Raw genomic sequence first — 21205 nt, 5'->3', positions numbered from 1 at the left:
TGGAGACTGAGTCACTGGGTATATTGAAGACTGGAATCAATAGGTTCTTGGGCAGCAAGGGAATCAAGGAATGTGGGAAAAGTCCAGTTTATATACGAGATCAGCCATTGAATGGTGTAGCAGCATGTGAGGCCCCTTTTTATGATGTTTCTAGACTTGTAGAAATACCTTCTTGTTCACCTCATTTCAAGGTTGTTGTAATCAAAGTCTTTCTCCACTTGTGTTCCAGTCATTCAAACTGTTCTATTGAAACACTAACTCACTCTCACTGTCCTCTCATGCTGCCTGAGCTGCTGTGTAAATCCAACATCATCTTTTTTTGAGTTGGTCATACTTCATTTGCCATCTGTGACACTCTTCGAAGCGCATATTTGTCAACATTGCAGTGACTGAAAATTAGAAATGATTGCAAATGATCTTTTAGCTATTTGAGAGATGTATAAGGCATGACAAAAATGTAGTTTCGATATAAAAATTGGAATGTTTCTCTTTTCCTTTTGATTCCTGTAAATTGTTGCTTGGAGCTATTGTAATAAGAAGTACTTCAAAAGAAGGTCCTTGAATATCCCTCCACTGAGCTGAGCTCTCCAGTTTAACACTGACCCCACTAATTGGAGGAATAGAGCTGTGACTAAACTGTTTTTATACATGTTTCTCGAATGTTCAAGGGATTTCATGACAGTAGTAACCCAGCGTGGGTCTTTTGGTTATTGAACTCATTGTAGTGCATTTGCATGTCTCAATGCTGCTAACTAAAATGAATCTAAAAAGAGATTCTAAAGGTCCAATTTCATATTCTATTCAGTCCCATGGGACTCTGAAGAACTGTTTGCACATTAATGCACTAAAGTCCTGTGCTGCCCTATACCACTATAAATTGAAAGTACTATGTGCCGTGAATGATTTACTTTCCTTTGGCAATACTGATATCACGCAATCATCTCGCACTTTGAGCCTCTGTCTTATCTTTCTCAAAGAAATCTTTGCAGTTGCATTCTTTATCTTGGCCTTGCCCTATTCCATGCAGTTTGGCGTATTGGTATTGTACAGCTGAACTCTGTGCCACTTATTACCAGCATTTAAAGCACATTCTACACCCACAGCATTTGATCTAATGCGGTGTTTAGGGAATTACTTTAAACATTCTCTGAACAGCATTGTTCCAAGAGCTTTCTAGCTTATTTCAGATCTTGATCATGTTTACGGAGAAGTGTTGCTTTGGTCAGAACTTGACTGGAGAAAATGCATGAGTCTGTGTTATATCCAGAGACATTGTGCATTGATGTCATTGCAAGTATACAGATGATAAGGAGAATTTATTAATATTTGGATCTTGTTGCTTTGTAAAGTACCTCCAACAGAAAGAACAGGAATTGCTGTCTGCCCTTTTGTGTTGGATTCTTCATTGGCAGAGAAGTCTCCAGTTGCTGCTTTGACTGTGAGAGAGAGACCTGTGTTATCTATAAGCAAAAGTGACCACTGTCTCTCTCTCGTATCATGAGACTGTGTTTCAATCCAAAAAAAGCTTCCTCTCACTCCTGGCCACTCCTCGATAAATAACACTAGATCTGTCAAAGCAGTAATTGTCTTCAAGGAATAAAGCTGCACCCATCTCCTTTGCAGTGACTCTGTCGGGACTGTCACAACACTTTTTATTAAACAAAAACCCTCTCAGAAGGTTCAGTGAATCTCCTGAAACTGAACAAAAGAAGTTAATTTCCTTATAGCCCGCGCTTTAGCTTCCATTTTGTTTGATGTTTGACATTTAGAGCTGCAGTCACAAATATTTTGATCTTGTTTGGCTTCTTGGAGTCATAGAGATGTACAGCACGGAAACAGACCCTTCAGTCCGACCCGTCCATGCCGACCAGATATCCTAACCCTATCTACTCCCACCTGCCAGCACCCGGCCCATATCCTTCCAAACCCTTCCTATTCACATACCCATCCAAGTATCTTTTAAATGTTGCAATTGTACCAGCCTCCACCACTTCCTCTGGCAGCTCATTCCATATAAGTACCACCCTCTGTGTAAAAAAAGTTGCCCCTTAGATTTCTTTTATATATTTCCCCTCTCACCCTAAAGGCCTGGGGAACCTGCAAACGCAACAGAAACTGAATATGTTTCTCTAATTTCAGCTGAAGTATGATTGAAAGGGCTTTGAAATGTCAGATCCCCTGCATCTCGAGACAGTCTGTTCCATGAATCGTGTGTAATGTGGCTTAACTGGACACTGTCTTGTCGACCTTCCCTTCTGTGAACCTGGTTCACGTTGCCTTTCAGAATAGGTGATCCCTCTTGTTCAGTCTTGTTCCCAGACAGTGCATCAAGGCAGTGTCTGGCAGCACTGTTCATCTCAAACTGAACAATGAGATGCTTCCCACAGGAATTAATGGGAATTTACACAGATGGATTCAGATATAACAGAGCACACTTGAATTGAGTGGATTACTTGCCACAGTATTATTTCTTGTGTTTCTGTATTGCCAGTTCAAAGGGCAGCACTGCTGAATGTGGACATGGAGCTGACCTGACCGCATCTTCTCCAGTGGTCCTCATTATTTTAGCTAACCAGTAATGCAGGCAGCTTGATGTGCTGTCGTTTCACTCTTCAGTTAGCCCTCTCAAATATCATTAGATCTGCTCAGCACTTAGACTGCCATACCTCATCCAAGATGTCCATATTTAATGCATTTCCCCACATCTTTTAAACTTGAGATGAACTCCTCTAAAAGGCAGTTTTTCCTGAGGAGAAGCAGGATTAAGCAATCTGGCCTTTTTCGGGGCGGCACGGTGGCTCAGTGGTTAGCACTGCTGCCTCACACTGCCAGGGATCTCGGGCAACTGTCTGTGTGGAGTTTGCACGTTCTCCCCATGTCTGTGTGGATTTCCTCTGGGTGCTCCAGCTTCCTCCCACAGTCCAAAGATGTGCAGGTTAGGTGAATTGGCCATGCTAAATTGCCCTCAGTGTTGGGTACATTAGTCAGGGATAAATGTAGGGGAATGGGTCTGGGTGGGTTGCTCTTTGAAGGGTTGGTGTGGACTTGTTGGGTCGAAGGGCCTGTTTCCACACAGTAAGGAATCTAATCTAATCTGCTCCCCTATCAATTAGATTACTGCTAGTCTACTCAAACCTCTGTGTTATCCCCATATCCTTTAATTCCTGAAGTATCCAAATATCTGCCAGTTGCTGTCTTGAACATAGTTAACAACTGGGCATTCACAACCTCTAGGCTAGTGAATTCCAAAGATTCACAAACCTTCTGAATGAAGAGGTTTCTCCTCGCCCCAGGCCTGAGTGGCCCGGCTCCTCGCCCCAGGCCTGAGTGGCCCGGCTCCTCGCCCCAGGCCTGAGTGGCCCGGCTCCTCGCCCCAGGCCTGAGTGGCCCGGCTCCTCGCCCCAGGCCTGAGTGGCCCGGCTCCTCGCCCCAGGCCTGAGTGGCCCGGCTCCTCGCCCCAGGCCTGAGTGGCCCGGCTCCTCGCCCCAGGCCTGAGTGGCCCGGCTCCTCGCCCCAGGCCTGAGTGGCCCGGCTCCTCGCCCCAGGCCTGAGTGGCCCGGCTCCTCGCCCCAGGCCTGAGTGGCCCGGCTCCTCGCCCCAGGCCTGAGTGGCCCGGCTCCTCGCCCCAGGCCTGAGTGGCCCGGCTCCTCGCCCCAGGCCTGAGTGGCCCGGCTCCTCGCCCCAGGCCTGAGTGGCCCGGCTCCTCGCCCCAGGCCTGAGTGGCCCGGCTCCTCGCCCCAGGCCTGAGTGGCCCGGCTCCTCGCCCCAGGCCTGAGTGGCCCGGCTCCTCGCCCCAGGCCTGAGTGGCCCGGCTCCTCGCCCCAGGCCTGAGTGGCCCGGCTCCTCGCCCCAGGCCTGAGTGGCCCGGCTCCTCGCCCCAGGCCTGAGTGGCCCGGCTCCTCGCCCCAGGCCTGAGTGGCCCGGCTCCTCGCCCCAGGCCTGAGTGGCCCCGCCAGCCAGGAGAAAGGAGCTGTCAGCATCGACCCTCCCACACATGATAAATTTTATATATTTGAGATCTGCTCTTGTTCTTCTAAACTCCAGACAATATATGGCTGGTTGTCTCAACCTCCTATCATAGGACAATCCCTTCATCCCAGGAACCAGTTTAGTGAATCTTGCACTCCTTCAAGGGCAAGTATATTCTTTCTTGGGTAGCACTATACACAGTAATCCCACTGCTAGTGTCACCTCACCAATGCCTGCTTAATTACAATAAGATTGCTTATCTTCCAATTCCTTTGGTACAAAACCTAATGGACCATTTGCCTTGCTAACATTTAGCTATCCTTGCATGTTTACTTTGTGCAATTCATTCATGGAAACATCCAGGTCCCTTTGAATGCACATATGTCCCACTCCTGGCATCCAAATATTTGAGAGAGTCGATCAAAATGTGTAGCATCACACTGCCACATTACGTGCAGCCTGCCATTGTTGTTGTCCACTCACCCGACCTGTCTGTAACACTGCAGCCTCTTTGCATCCTCCTCAGCACTAACCCTGACCCACCTAACGTTGCATCATGAGTTTACTTGAATGGGTCACAATCGGTCTTGTCAAGAACTGCTGAGATGCAAAGGGCAGGCCTGATATTTTAAGAAAAATGCAGAACTTGAGATAGAGGGAGGATTTTCAGCTCTGCAGGAAGAATCCTGGATTGTAAAATATGAAAACTGTAGCCTAACTGTAGCTTCTGATCTATTGAGTGACTACCCACAAGCATTCAAAAAAGACTTTCACCATAACGCAAGTGGTTTAGTTACTTGCAAAGGGTGTTTAAAGCATTTTATTTTTGTAATGCTGTCTACTTAGCTCTAAAAACAATGCCAGAATAGAGTGCAGCACGCCAGCATTTCTTTTTTCTTAGAATACCAAAACTTGTGCAAGACTTTATTAAATTTACTTTTCTGAGCAACAAGGAAGCAGTTCACAAGATCAGATGCTGTAAATGCAGCTTCTCTTATTCATGAAATTAAAAAAACTTTCTCATGTATGTCAGCAAATCTGCACCTCGAAGATCTCAGTCTATTGTTAGTTAAGAGTGCCAGAGAAAAACAGCTTTATTCAACAGCTAAGTTGCAAGTGTAACCACTTTACTCTAAAGTAGCCACAAATCCCTGAATTGTACCAGTGATCTTTGCGGCCAGCAGTAAGTACTGTTTACATAGTGCCATAAAACCAAACAATCAAATTGTTTAAACAATATTGTATATGATTCTCATACTGTGTTTGGAACTGCTGACTATTGCATTAACAAATAACCACAAAATAAAACTCTCAACCAAATATCTTGGTTGTACCTTAGCCCTACAACAACTGTCCTCTGTGCTGACTCACTGTCTCTGTCTCTGTGTGTCTCGCACGCAGTCTGTCAAAAGTGAGGCTTTGTTCTGGTAAAATGAACTGTCAGAAATTCATCAAAATTTCTTAGACAGTGGCATCTGAACCAATGACTGCTACCATGTTTAGAAGGACCAAGGTAGCTGATTCTCCCCAGCTGCAAGTTCCACTTGAAGTCTCGCACAATCCAGTCTTGGATATATTGGTGAGGCCACTTTTGGAATATTGTATTCCGTTCTAGTCTCCTTCCTATAGGAAGGATGATGTTATGAAACTTGAAAGGGTTCAGAAAAGATTTACAAGGATGTTGCCAGGATTGGAGGATTTGAGCTATAGGGAGAGGCTGAACAGGCTGGGGCTGTTTCCTCTGGACTGTCAGAGTCTGAGGGGTGACCTTATAGAGTTATAAAATTATGAGGGGCATGGATAGGGTAAACAGACAAAGTCTCTTCCCTGGGGTGGGGGAGTCTAGAACTAGAGGGCAGAGGTTTAGGGTGAGAGGGGAAAGATTTAAAAGGGACCTAAGGGGCAACTTTTTCATGCAGGGGGTGGTGCATGTATGGAATGAGCTGCCAGAGGAAGTGGTGGAGGCTGGTACAATGACAACATTTAAAAGGCATCTGGATGGGTATATGAATAGGAAGGGTTCAGAGGGATATGGACCAAGTGCTGGCAAATGGGACTAGATTAGGCTAGGATATCTGGTCAGCATGGACAAGTTGGACTGAAGGGTCTGCTTCTGTGCTGCACATCTCTATGACTGTATATGTCACTGTTTCTTCCCTGTCACTGGGTCCCTCTCTAACAGCATCTTGAGTCTACCTACCACCTTCTCAAGGGCATCGAGGGATGAGAATAAATGCTGGCCTAGCCAGTGACATCCATTACCCAAATGAATGTGTTCAGTTTAGCCTACCGACATGAGTCCTGTATTGAGGGGACCTTTGTCTGTGGAGAGTTCTGGATTGAAGCTAGGGTGGGCTTTGCTGGGAATCACACGTGTACTTGCCGAGAAACAACTGTGCTGCTAAATTAATCTCTGTACCAAAAGTTAAAAGTATCATGCCCCAGTTTCCAAGTTAATTAGCATCCCCTGCAAACCTCCTGCCTCCTGGCCATTGTGGTGACCTTGTAACCTCCTGTTTTTGAGCCATGCACTAGTTGTCTGGCTTCCAGGCCCAACACTGGTCACCCAAGGTCCCTGGGCTTACCTTTGTCAGTGTGCAATACAAATGGAAGTAAAATCAATGAATGGTAAAACCGAATGCAGCAGCAGTAATAGAACCAGCCCAGTGGAAAGTGGGGTGCACAGTAACAATATTATTAATGCAGCCCAGAACCTGTGTCTCCCCGTGCTGCCTTGGGGTTTCGGCTTCCTGCTCTCTTCCCATTCAGTCCCCAGCTCTCCCATCCACACTCCAACAGCTTCTGCTACAAGCCCAGAGATGCACAAGCGACATGATTCCTGGAGCTGGCAGAAGTTTGACTCCTTACCCTTGGAGCAAAAAGGAGCGAGCAAGATAATGTGCAAGAGGCAAAGAGGGATATGATCAGAGGCAGACAATTTTCCTAATTGTTTAGCCTGGGAGCAGAACCACAGGAGATCCATTCTATTTGACGTATTATGCATTCCTCCAGTTGTAAAACAGTGTAGGCTTGGATTTCTCATGAGCAGCACCGCAGGCAGCAACTAATATTTGAGGCGTTACAGATACTCACAGGAGCCATGCATTATTCCTGTGAGCTGATTGTCAGATGCTTTTATTTGTCCTGTAAATGAGTGAGACCAGTGAGATGTAATACACAAGCCGTCAACCCAGAAATTTTGCTGTGTTAGTAGCATCATAGTTTTCTAGTCATGTCAATATCAAACAAGATGGTTCAATTAAACAGAGTCAAATGCAGCAATCTTTATGGGTGGTAACCCACCAGTGGGCCATTCAACATAGCCGCAGGTGATAGAGCCTGTTTCAAACATTCCTGAATGTGAAATTCATCAATATGCAAGTATTTCAAATATGAGGTTTAATTCCCTGTTATTTATGAAATTCCCAGTCTTGGTTACATTTGCTGTGGGAAGGATATGAGACAAGCCAGTCACCTCTTAACTAAAGGAACAAAAATCATCCATGAACTGCTTCTGTGTATCCTTTAGTTTCACCCTTGGGGTTTATACCTGATGTGGAAGCTAGATTGTAAATATTAGAAGTATTATAATTTTGTTGAGACATCTGCGAATGAAGCATACTGCATGGACACCAGTTGAATTTTATTGGACTCCCTGTAACTTTCAAATCAAAATATTTTGACCATGGTTTGACTTGACATTCTGCCATGTGTTGCAGCAAAAGTTATCAAGCAAATTAAATCCATTTTTATTGTTCATAAACTCATGAATTGTGTAACTTTATGGGTATGATTGTGCAGTTTTGGAAGGTATATGACTTTGCTCAGTGCCATTCATGTTAGGAGAGCAGGATCCTTCAGTGGATAGTTTTGGATAGCTGAAGCTATTGAAATCTTTAATGGTAATGGGCAGTTCAGTTTCTCTGAGTACACATCATCTGTGTGAATCTGTGCACATAGAGCGGTACAGCGTGGAAATAGACTCTTCAGTCCAACTTGTCCATACCTACCAGATATCCCAACCCAATCTAGTCTAACCTGCCAACACTTGGCCCAGATATCCCTCCAAACCCTTCCTATTCATATATCTATCCAGATTAAATACTGTAATTGTACCGGCCTCCTCCACTTCCTCTGGCAGCTCATTCCAAACACACACACTGTGTGAAGAAGTTGCCCCTTTTAAATCTTTTCCCTCTCACCCTAAACCTATTCCCTCTAGTTTTGGAACCCCCTCCCCCCGGGGAAAAGAGCTTGTCTATTTACCCTATCCATGCCCTTCATGATTTTACAAATCTCTTTAGGTCACCCCTTGGCCTGCTACACTCAAGGGAAAACAGCCCCCAGCCTATTGAACCTCTCTCGATAACTTAAACTCTCCAACCTAGGCAATGTCCTTGTAAATCTTTTCTGAGCCCTTTCAAGTTGCACAACATTCTTATAGCAGGGAGTCCAGAATTGTGCACAGTATTCCAAAAGTGGCCTAACCAATGCGCTGTACAGCCGTAACATGACCTCCCAACTCCTGTACTCGATGCATTGACCAACAAAGGCAAGTGTACCAAACACCGTCTCCACTATCCTATCTACCTTGGACTCCACTATCAAACAGAACCCGCACTCCAAGGTCTCTTTGTTCAGCAGCAATGCCCAGGACCTTCCTATTCAGTGTTTTAGTTCTGCCTTGATTCAAGAGGATGATATTTGGAAACAGTGGCTTGCTGCCACCTGCTTTTTTTTCGCACATTTGGTCATAACTCACCTTGGGGATTACATTTTTGAGAATGGGATAGTTTCTATTTGCTTACTGTGTCCAAATCACAGTGCTTCCGAGTCTGGTATAGCGCGAGGTTAGATCTTGGGCAATACTACATCAACCACACATCATCCTTGGACTGACTGTCCTACTATGCCAAACCAGCCATATGGATGTATTGAATGAGAGTGATAGCAATACATTATGCTAGTGTTGTGCTGTGAATTTGTTGCTGTTGGATACTGGTTTGGCACAGCTCACATTCGTTTAGCTAAAGACCATTCAGACCCTTCCGTCCATCTGGCTTGAATTGGAAACCAAGGTCCTGAGTTTTTGAACCAACCTTGAAACTAGAATAATCAATAGTGCCCAGAAATATTGACCATATTCTCAGTGAATGAAAGTGGACAGACAGATACTGTGCACAAAGATTTGATTTGTATTGGACTTTGTTCACTTAGCCTTTTCCCAGACTGATCTACAGGGACTGCAAAAGCATTTGAATATTTCTGTTTTTTGTGAATGTTCACATTGCGGATGTTTTATGACTTAAGTTACATTTTCCCATGAACTCCAATTTCTTGCCAGCATCACCAGCAGCTGCTGCTGCTGTGCATATTTCCTGCTAAGGTCGAAGTGCCCATTTTTGTTTGTTAGGAAGAATGCAGCAGTGGATGAGAATACCCTTCTGTTTCTTGTTGTGTAGTCACCAGCATTTAGACTGTCCACTCTTATCAAGAACTAATGAGACTAACCGTTCACTGTTACAAAAACAGCACTTAAAAATTATTTTTAATCAACCTGTCCAGATGTGTGTTATAACTCGGATGGGACTTGAACCTAAAACCTCTATCCCAGAGGTAGGGACACAGCCACTGCTCCACAAGAGCCCAAGCTTATAAACTGTCCAGCAGCCTGACTATTTTGGGCAATTCGTTAGGTACTTATCGGCTTCAACAATTGTGCTGATTTCAAGCAAAATCCAGCCTTCAGACCATCTCACTGGGTCATTTGAATCTCCATTATAGTGTCGTTATCTTAGTTGTGAGACAACATGTGTATTCATTGACCATGACGAAAAGCAGCCACAATATCATTTTGTGTTTTAATTATAAAATACCTTGCTCACGTACTTTGTTTTGTTGGCCATTGTGTATTTTGGTTAAATAACTTCAAGACCAACTCGAACCCTAAAAGTGGCGGAGACAAATGTAATGCTTTATACGTTTTTTATTTTCCGAGCCTGCTCCCTTGCCTGCCCCCCCCCCCCCCCCCCCCCAAAAAAAACCGAACCAACCCAAATTTTTCCTTCTATCTAGCACTAGGAGCACATGACCTAGGAACTGGAATAAGCCCTCCAAGCCTGCCCTATCATTTGACAAGGTCCTGGCTGATTTGGCTGTGGTCTCAATTGCACTTTCCTGTCTGCCCCACCACCTTAAACCTTGGGGTTCTCAAAAATCAATCTAACTTGGTTTTTAATATATTCAAGAATCCTGCCTCCGCTAATTTCAAGGAAAGGGAATTCAACTGACTAATGACATTCTGAGAGAAAACATTTCTCCTCATCTCAGCCTTAAAAGGGAGACCTCTTATTCTCAGCCTACGTCACCTCACTGTAGTCTCCTGCACAAGAGGAAACTGATTCCATGTATCCACCTTTTTCAAGTCCACTCAGGATCTTGTGTATTTTTCCTCTCATTCTTCTAAACGCAACCTGATAAACCCTTCTTGCAAACATGCATACCATTCAGCAGCTTTGGAGCAGCATAGTGGCTCAGTGGTTTGCAGTGCTGCCTCACAGCGCCAGGAAGCTGGTTCAATTCAGGCCTCGGGCAACTGTGTGTGGAGTTTGCACATTCTCCCCATGTCTGCGTGGATTTCCTCTGGGTGCTCCAGTTTCCTCCCACAGTCCAAAAATGTGCGAGTTAGGCGAATTGGCCATGCTAAATTGCCCATAGTGTTAGATGCATTAGTCAAAGGTAAATATGGGGAATTGGTCTGGGTGGGTTACTCTTCGGAGGGTTGGTGTGGACTTGTTGGGCCGAATGGCCTGTTTCCACACTGTAGGGAATCTAATCTAATCTAATCTAGTCAAGTCTGCTTTAACATTCAATAATATCAAGGTTGATCTGATTGCAACCTCAAATCCACATTCCCACTTACCCTGAAAACATTTCAACCCCTGCTTAGCAAGAATCTATCCACTGCTGCCTTATTCAAAGACTGCTTCCCTTTTAGGAAGAGAGTTCCAAAGACTCTGAACCCTTACAGAGAAAAATTCACCCCATCTGTTTTAAGTTTGCAACTCATAATTGTTAAACAGTGACCCTTAGTTCTAGATTCTCTCATAAGAACTATTGTCTCCTCATCTAACCTGTCAAGGCTCATAAAAATCTAGCATGTTTCAGTCAAGTTACCTCTTACTCTTCAATTTTCCGCAATGACCTTTGTGGTACCTTCTTAAATGTCTTCTGGAAATCTAAGTACAGTACACTCACCAGTTCTCTGTTACCCACAACATTTACTACCTCCTAGAAGAACTCCAGTAGATTGGTTAAGCACGATTTCCCTTTCACCAAACCACTTTGATGTCAGCCTGATGACCTTAAACTTAGCCAAGTGTCCTGCTTTAACCTCTCTCATAATTGCTTCTAATATTTTCCCTATGATAGATGTTGAGCTAACTAGCCTGTGGTTCACTGCTGCTGTCTCCCTTTTTGAATAAATCAGGTACATTTGTTATCTCCCAATCTATTGGTAGGTTTCCCCCAAATCAGAGAGTTTTGGAAAATGAAAATAAGCGCACCAACTATCTCACTTGTCCACTTCTTGCCAAATCCTTGAATCCATCAGGACCCAGGCACATCAGCACACAGCTCCAACAGTTAACCCAGTATCACTTCCTAGTGGTTATGATTTTCCGGTCTTGCTCCCTCCCTCCTATTTCCTGATTTGTCACTGCTTCGGGGATGTTCCTTGAATTCTCTGTAGTGAAGATCTTATCTTCATAAGATCCCAGCAATGTGTCAAATGAATCTTCTCTGAACGGCTCTTCATGCAATTATATCGTTTTCAAATAAGAAGACAAGACCAAGAGATGTACCCGCTGCCTGAAAGAGAATTGGTAGGCTTGGTCTATTCACCTGTGGGGGAGTCATGTATGAGTCCACATCTGTTCTTGCTGGATAGTTGTACACGCACACTTAGCAGCTGGCAGCACCTGAGTAGCAATCACCACCTGGGAAGCTTGGCTGGCACTGGGCGAGGGCCTTGAACCCAATTGAATTTCTCCTGCCCTAACTGAAATTGTCTGACTCAGTACAACCTGGCAATCAAAGATTGGCACCTTCTTCGAAAAGTTGGGTGTAGTTCCGAGCGACTAATTTTTTTTTTCTCTTGAGCCAACACTTCTTTCTCTGAGCATTGACATGGTTTCTGAATTCAATTAGAAAGGCCTTTCAGGATGATTAAACTCTTGAAACCAAGTCAGGACGAGCTGAGTGATTCCAATTTGTATAATCCGTAGAAGGGAATGTTGAGAATGTAGGCTGGGTGCTCAGAGGGTAGTACGTCAAGCTGTGACCTTGTGATGACTGCTAATCTACCATTTTAAATGAGTCAACTGTTTGGAAATCTTAGCTATTTTTATCTCGCTTTTTCAATTCAGATTCCTGCAGCCAGTTCCCCAGTTGGAAGCTAGGAAGTGTGTTAATTGTCGAGCAATTGCAAATTTGTAGAACCAATTTTTGTGGGTCAGAATATTGTGACACCATATGGAATCCAGATTTAACAGCACTAACAGTGGGGGATGTCTTATGAATGCCAGGTTCCCAGAATGTGAGTTAATAAGACACTATAAATGCAAATCTACGGTTTACAGTGCAGCCCTAATACACTATCCAGCAGTACAACTCGTAGCTAGTTATTATTAGATTGGAGATTTTTCCCTGTGACTGCACTTGAGCCTGTAAAGTCCAATTATATAGTTTCGGTTGCAACGATGCTCTGCAGTGATTGAAGTATGACTCCAATGTTCTAACCCACTTCTGAAGTGTGATGCTTTCTCCTTTTCCTGAGTAATTAATTCCTGAGCCATCACAATAAATCACTTTCAGCCAGGGTGGGATTAATTCTGCAGCAATGTGGCTCACTCCCCTTAGCAGTCAAAGGCCATCAAATTAAGTTCACTTTCTGTTGTATTTAAGGTTTTGGTGGCCTTCTACTATTGAACGTTGTTCTTTTTGCGAGCAATAAATAATTATAGATATTGTACTTGGTTTTAGACTTGTATATCACAAAAAGTAAGCTGTTTACTCAATATTTTCTCCAGAGTAGATCCTGGATTGCACATCAATTTTTAAAAAATGGTTTTGTGCGTAAAAATATCGTTGACCACTTATTTTGTGGATTGGATCAGGGCTTTTCCGTGATTTGGTACCAACCAGCCACACCCAGCCGATTTTCAATTTTGACGGCAATCTGAGTTGTTGTTTGTTTCTGTTTTTATTTTGTTTCTCTCTTCTGTACTCAAGATGTGGAACTCCCATTGGATGCCTGACATTATGAAATACATTCCAGTCTTTCCCAGCTATCAAAATATGAGCAGAGTTTTCAGAGCAGGTTGTTGGATGTGGATTAGCGTGAAGTTGCCTCAGTGAGGTGGATACTTTTAATAACAAGATCTTTTCAGCTTTGTAATTACTGAGCATCAGTCAGTTAACAGCATGGCAGAGGTATGTACTCAACTGAGTGTCCTCTCCACTTGGGTAAAATGCATTCCCTGTACCATATGCAACGTCAATGAGGTATACTAGCACACAAACGTTCATGAAAATCATGTTGCTACATTTGCAAATAATGGGCATGAAGTACAGTGCAAGATGGCATTCCCAGGCTGCCAATGTAACTAAATCCATCTATGTTGCTTTTCACCTGGTCACCTGCTGATGAAGATCAATACAAAAGTAACATCGGTAAATCTGGTGTTGCTATGTATCTGTTGAAGCATTGCCATTGTTATGCATGGTCAGCTGACCATGTTTGTGAGAATGTATTACTGATCCATCTCCTAGAAACTGCTGTGTTGTTGCGTGACTAACTTTCCTGCGACAAGTCATGTTTAATGAGCAATCTATGCGTCAAAGTTATTTTTTTTGTCTTGGTACTAGTGTTTTGGCTCCCTCAAGTGAAAATCCAGCTCTGGGGCGCTGGTTATCCTTGTTATGTTGTCACTTGAGTACACGTTCCTTTTCCTGTTCCGCATTTGTGTTTTTTCCACCCATCTTTCAATCTCTGTTAGTACCAATGGCCAGATATTGGAGTTTCTGGGGTGTGCTTCAAGTCTGTGTTTCACTGTACTTGGCAACAATTTGAGGATGTGACACAGAACGCTTTGCGCTCTGTTGCTTGTTATTACCCTGCCTGCGCAAGTCAATTTGGTTGAGACTGAAGTTGCTCACCTTGTTTAAAAACATTCTCTGCCAAACTGGTTAGATTTATGTGGTGAGATCAGTGCACTGCATCCTTGTACCAGTTTGCAGGTGGAGTTTGTCCCTCAGCTTGTAATTGATAAAGAGGTATTTGTGCCCAGATAGGAGTTTGAGTAAATATTCATAAACCCTTGGTTATCCCAGTAGAGAGTTGTCACAACTCCAGCATAATGTCACCCTTTTTGAAGTATTCAGATTTCTGAGAGTTTGGTGTTTCAGCTATTCATTTAGTTTCATTATTTGTCTTTCCTTTACCCACAGGCTATTGCTGTCTTTGAAGACTCGGAGAAATTGAATTCTACTGGAGATGGTATATTAATTTAAAGCCATTTTATTCTAAGGTTTCCTTGCACCCCATATCAGCAACACCACCCTTTGGGCACTGTTTAGTAAATTAGTGATTTGAATAAAGGAAGTACCCAAGTTATTTTCAGTACTAGTTTGAGTAGCACAGTAAAACTTGGATGTTAAGTTAGCTGAGGGGGAAGACAGTGGGCAGTTAAGGCAGTTGGGATGATGGACTGAGTAGAGTGCCCCCAGGATTGGTGCTGGGACCTCCAGTGTTTCTGGACTAGATCACCGATGAGGGAGGCTATTTAGTTGATCCGCAGCAGCTAACTGTCCCTTGAATGACTCCAGAATTTTTATCTTTGTTACCTTACCCAGAGCCAGGTGCCGATCCCTCTTTGTGAGGGGGGAGGGTGCTTTCCTAACATTTCTGTACTTATTGGTTAGTACCTTTGACATCTTGCCCTGGAGTCATAGTTTGACGTGAAATAGTGCTCAAGGTATTAGGAATGTTGTACAGTCTTCTTTCAAACCCGAGAATCCAAATTTTTGAGCTTACCCCTCATAATGTAGTGCTGCAATGACAGGAGTCAGCTTCATGGTCCTACTGTTCACTGTTTCCAGCCTTACAAAGTTGAGCATCATATTCAAGGGAAAGGACAATGCAGCGTCAACTTTATGGCCTCAGCCCAGTCGTTGGCAATATTTCTTTTACTTGAAAAGCCTTTTTGTGAAAAAAAATTTGCCTAAAATAAAAACAATTGGACGATGCAAGACAAGAACATAAGTATTGGAGTAAAGACATAAATATGCCTTGAGAGGGATTTTTTGTTTCTGGAATGCAAAGAAATTTATGCACTTATCTGATGTGGTCAAAAAATCATTTGGCTTAACTTTTGTCTGTTGTTTGACAATGATAGCAACAGTTACCACTGAATTTTGTAAAGTTTCAATCTTTGTAAATGGGTTGGACAGAAATCCTGTTTTTACATCCCAGGAATTTTCCTATCTGTAGAATATCCATGTTTAGGTTTTGTGCAATGTCCATAACCATGGTGTGGCCATACCACGGGCAGATTTATTCACAGCCGAAACAGTGTTGTTTCATTAAAATAATCATGTAACTGTAAAATGTAGTATTGTGATTAGCTGCTTAACCCTGCAATGGCTGTTATTTAGCACGTGAGAGAAACTCCCCTGTATGTCATATTATACAACTTCATCAATTTGTGTTAAATAATTGCCAATGTTCAATTCTTTAACATCTGTGAATTGAATTGTTACATAAACTGTCAACAAATTGGAGAGCACAGGGTTCTCAGTGGTTTGAACCTTTTAATTTATCTTTTTAAGACCGCAATTACCATACATATTCCAAATCCTGGCAATAGTATTTTGAAGCCTGACCACTGAGGGACTGTGCTTTTGATCAGGCAATTAGTCATTCAAAGGACATTTATATGGCCGTCTAGTTTTTGAATTTGCATTTTCTGGACTTAGTCTTTTCAATCTTTTCATGTTATGGAGTTATGCAGTGTTCAAACAGACCCTTTGGTCCAACCAGTCCATGCCAGCCAGGATTCCCAAACTAAACTAGCCCCACCTGTTTGCATTTGGCCCATATCCCTCTAATCCTTTCCTATTCGTGTACTTATCCAAATGCCTTTCAAATGTTGTAATTGAATCTGCATCTACAATTTCCCCTGCCAGTTCCTTCCACACATTAACCACTCAGGAAAAAAAAAAGTTGCCAGTCATGTCGTTTTTAAAATTGTTCTCCTCTGACCGTAAAAATATGCCCCCTAGTTTTGAATTCCTCCACACACCCCCCACCCCACCCCTTAAAGCAAAGACCTTTGTGATTCACCTTATCTACGCCTCTCAAGATTTTATAAACCTCTACAAGGTCAACCCCTCAACCTCCTCTGCTCAAGTGAGGAAAGTCCTAGCCTATTTTATAACTGAAATCCTACATTTCCAGCAACATCCTGGTACATCTTTTCTGAACCATCTCCAGTTTAATAATATCTTTCCTGGATGTAGGTTTGCTTGCTGAGCTGGAAGGTTCATTTTTAGACGTTTCGTCACCATACTGCGTAACATCAGTGAGCCTCCAGGTGAAGCACTGGTGGTATGGCCCGCTTTCTATTTATGTGTTTAGATTTCCTTGGGTTGGTAATGTCATTTTCTATGGTGATATCATTTCCTGTTCTTTTTCTCAGGGGGTGGAAAATGGGATCGAAGTCAATATGTTTGTTGACCTGGATCCCATTTACCATCCCCTGAGAAAAATAACAGGAAATGACATCACCAACCCAAGGAAACCTAAACACACAAATAGAGAGCAGGCCATTGCCACCAGCGCTTCATCTGGAGGCTCACTGATGATGTTACCCCTTACCAAGGCTTTTGATTTGCCACTATAGTATGGCATTGTGCTTGCTTTTTGTTCATTTACTGCAGACTGCAGCCAGTCAAAAATAGACTTTTATCATTCCCCATTGACTTTTGGTCTCTTTTCTGTCTAGTTCACAATGATTTTTATGGCATGTTTTCCATCTGCACATCATCTTACACTTGTATCTGTATTGAATTTCTTTTTTAACAGTTCTGCACACAAGCTCATGTTGTCTCTGGATCTCCTTGGCTCTTTTGTCAGACTCAAATCTCCCACCCTTGAATTGGTATTATCTGTGTTCCTAAATTCTGATCACTTTTGCAGATCAGAAACAAAAAGTTCCAGCACCAATTCCTGGGATGCATCACTCAGTACATTTCCACAGCCCGACCTTGTGCTGTTTGCTTAAATAGACAATAGATAATAGGTGAAGGAGTAGGCCATTCTGCCCTTCGAGCCTGCACCACCATTCAATATGATCATGGCTGATCATCCTTAATCAGGATCCTGTTCCTGCCTTATCTCCATAACCCTTGATTCCACAATCCTTGAGAGCTCTGTCTAACACTTTCTTAAATGAATCCAGAGACTGGGCCTCCACTGCCCTCTGGGGCAGAGTATTCCACACAGCCACCACACTCTGGGTGAAGAAATTTCTCCTCATCTCTGTCCTAAATGGTCTACCCCATATTTTTAAGCTGTGTCCTCTGGTTTGGCACTCACCCATCAGCGGAAACATGTTTCCTGCCTCCATAGTGTCCAATCCTTTAATAATCTTATATGTCTCAATCAGATCCCCTCTCAGTCTTCTAAACTCAAGGGTATACAAGCCCAGTCGCTCCAGTCTTTCAGTATAAGGTGATCCTGTCATTCCAGGAATTGACCTTGTGAACCTCCGCTGCACTCCCTCAATAGCCAGAATGTCTTTCCTCAAATTTGGAGACCAGAACTGCACACAGTACTAGCTTGTGTTTGTGAAGCACTTTTTCTCTTGGAATTTCTGGAAGTGTTGGTATACTGTATAGGATGCTGATGCTTTTTGATTTAATTGGCTACATAAATGTATGCCAAGAAACCTTGGGTGGCAAGTAAAGTCTATGTCCATATTCCCATTAATTTCCATACACTTCACACTAACATTTTTCTGGTTTACAATTGATCTGTTAATAAGATAGGAGCACTAAAGACAGTACTTTCTAAGCCTCAGTAATCTCAAAATTCAAATGGGGAAAACTGGAAGCAAATAATCCGCGCAAATTGCATTGAGCTGCCTGGGAGTATGGGAGCACCTAGGCTCTGGGACTTGTATCCTGATCACACCGATACTAGATCACAGGATGTTTAAATTTTCAGTTGGAATGTCACTCCCTTAACAGTTGGACAGACTAGATCAGCCCCTTCTTAAAACTGAAGCGATGTTAAGGTTTGATCCCGATCAGTTCCATTCTGTTACTTGTTATTGATGCTGGACTGCAGCTCGATTGTTACCTGAGCTTATTCCATTGCCTGCCTTAAACGTAACTGAGGTTAGTTGACTTCATATCCAGTGGGCCCATTCCTATGTCTTTTATAAAGACTGACAGCCCATTGTCGATTTCATTCCTGACCTGTTTATAAGAATTTATTGGGCCCTCTTAAGCCCCCCTTGAGCAATCATATAAGTAACAAAGTAATCTTTCATTGTCATGGAATTGTACAAGTTGAGTACTAGTTTCAATATTAGTTTAATCAGCTTAGTTGGTTAAAATCCCTCACCGGAATAACTTTTTTTCCCCATCCTTACCTTTTCTCTCAGCATTCTCTCCTGTTTATTTTGACCCAGCAGTTTATAACCAATCCTGAGATGTATCCTTGTTCTGTTTGCACCCTATACTTTCAGAATGCTGAATACATGTTGGTGAGTCTGGTGTCTGAGAGCTCCTCCACCTTCGCACCATTGAGCATTAACCATGCTTCCGAAGATATTACTACACTAAAACTCCCAACTGCCACAACAGCTTCAGGGTCCAATACTTTTTATTTTGTATGTTTTTAATGTTTATACACATATAAACCGTAATCAGATAAGAGCATCTTTCACAGCATTCCTCCTTTATTTAATTGATTTTAAAATGTTCTTATTTGGCCTAGTTTCTTTGTCCTTCCTTGCCATTTAAGTTCTTGTCCACTAACCTGTATGTTCTCTTTGTAAGAACATTAATACCAGAATGGGAAGTCCTCCCTCATTAACATTCTGTCAAGGGAATCTAAAACTGTCAATTCTCCACTTTTCTCTGGGCTGCACATCTAAATCTGTTCTGGTTTTACTGGCCCAGCACATTACAGTAAGAACAGCCCTGAAAGGTCGCAGGTTTATTTTAACACCTTGTGATATTCTTCAGTTGCTTGGAAGTGCCTCGCAATTAATTAATTGCGTTTAAAATGCAATCACGTGCGCCAATGCATGCAAATTTTATGCACAGCAATTTTCGCAAGCAGCAAATGAAGTGTCTGATCAGTTTATTGTCTGTCATCTGTGGTGGTGTTGGTGAAGGGAGCAATGTTGATCAGGGTGCTACAAAAGCTCTCTATTAAATAGGTCCTGGGATCGTTTATGTTCACCTAACTGGGTAGGTAGTACCTCTGTTCAATGTCTTATTCAAAAGGTATCACCTCTGCCAATGTAATAGTCTGTCAGACCTGCTATGGGAGTATTTGCTTGACCCACAACCTTCTGACAAAAGCCAAAGTTATCCACCTGCGTCAAGCTGAGAGCCCTCGAAGTTAACACATAATTTGGAATATATTGTAACTCCTCACATTGTTTTGCAGGACTTTCTTGTTCTTTCTTGTCATTAGATTTGTGAGCTGCAGCTTCTGGTTCTTTTCCTCCCTTTTAAAAAAGTTCCTTGACCTGTATGTTGTCCCTGTCTGGGTGGTGTCGATCCTACACTGCATTCAGGACTGCTGGTCAGAGATGGAAAAGGGACAGACTATATTCCTCATCCTGGGACACCTGACTCCAATGGTTTTCATGGATGTGGCATACCTATCCCTACCGATAATCTCTTGCTTCACTGTGGTGTGGTGATACAAATGATTATCGCTCCCTCTAGCCTGTACTTGTCCTCAGCTTTTTTATGTTAAAACAAATTGTACAGCTCTTGTTCCATCCCACACTGCTGGTGTTTTCTTGTTCTGAATTCTCCAGTCAGCCTGCTTCTGCAAGCAGTCACCTCAGATCATTGCTTCTGTCAGCAAGGTGACCGTTGTGTGGAATGTATCTTCCAGGGGCCTATCTTCTTCAAGTATGTGTGGAGTGTAGTCAGCTGGTCATTGCAGTAAACACTTCACTGTGTTCACAAAACAGAGTCCTTTTTAACTTTGTTTTATATTGCCAAATGCTATTCAAATACAGAAAATTCCGAGTCATGATGAGAGACGCACCAAAGCTCGCTAAAATGCCTTGAGTTGAGAAACTCAACAGAAGTTGATTCGATCAATAGACAAGTGAAATTAGGTGGGATGGTAATGACCGATCAGGCAACCAAAGAGCTCCTTAAATTTCTAGACAAAACTTGCAAGTGGGCATAAAAAATTCAGTTGAAAATGTGTTGCTGGTTAAAGCACAGCAGGTCAGGCAGCATCCAAGGAATAGGAAATTCGACGTTTCGGGCATAAGCCCTTCATCAGGAATGAGCAGTTCCAATGAATACAAGATATGCTGAGAGTAAGAGATGTTATAAAAACAGTTCACCTTGCTGAGGGAAGAGGCTGAGAGAGATCTGGATGCGGGCAATGTTCAGTCATTGTAAAGCATTAATGAACATATAAAGCAGAGCTAAATTGGCAAATCAGTCAAATACAAATCTGGCATTGCCTGCGGCACTTTGTTACAGTGCGTGATTAGGCTGCAGTCTTCAAGCTCATTTCACCAAGAGACAAACCTGGGAAGCATTGGGAACGGGGACATTACTGGTGTTGGAGAACTGAATTATTTATGTGAGCATAGAAAATCCTGGGTTTCTCATTGAAAGGAGGATAATGAGAGGAATAAAGGTGTATGTATTATTTAAAATTACGCTGACTGGGATACAAGAAGAAATCCAAAGGCAACATGGTGGCTCAGTGGTTAGCACTGCTGCCTCATGACACCAGGGGCCAGGGCTCGATTCCAGCCTTGGGCGACTGAGTTGAGTTTGCGCATTCTCCCCATGTCTGTGTGGCTTTCCTCCCACAGTCCAAAGATGTGCAGGTTAGGGCGAATTGGCCAAGTTAAATTGCCCATAGTGTTCAGGGCTGAGTAGGTTAGAGGAAATGACA

General features: G+C 43.0%; 1 protein-coding gene across 2 annotated transcripts in view; it reads left to right on the top strand.

Annotated features, from left to right (window-relative positions):
• The window catches only part of LOC132805847 (5'-AMP-activated protein kinase subunit gamma-1), a 57554-nt gene that overhangs the window by 10791 nt on the left and 25558 nt on the right, over positions 1–21205 (top strand). The window contains exon 2 of one of the 2 annotated variants that reach the window (XM_060821156.1): positions 14479–14527. The exons of the other annotated variant lie outside the window; for it this stretch is intronic. Within the exon in view, the coding sequence (XP_060677139.1) occupies positions 14479–14527 (49 nt within the window). The remainder of the gene's footprint in view (positions 1–14478; positions 14528–21205) is intronic. 2 annotated transcript variants of the gene reach the window in all.

The sequence above is a fragment of the Hemiscyllium ocellatum genome, chromosome X (genome assembly GCF_020745735.1).
Source record: "Hemiscyllium ocellatum isolate sHemOce1 chromosome X, sHemOce1.pat.X.cur, whole genome shotgun sequence".
Classification (NCBI taxonomy): Eukaryota; Metazoa; Chordata; class Chondrichthyes; order Orectolobiformes; family Hemiscylliidae; genus Hemiscyllium; species Hemiscyllium ocellatum.
The sequence above is the reverse complement of the archived record's forward strand: the minus strand, read 5'-3'. Positions and strand labels throughout refer to the sequence as shown.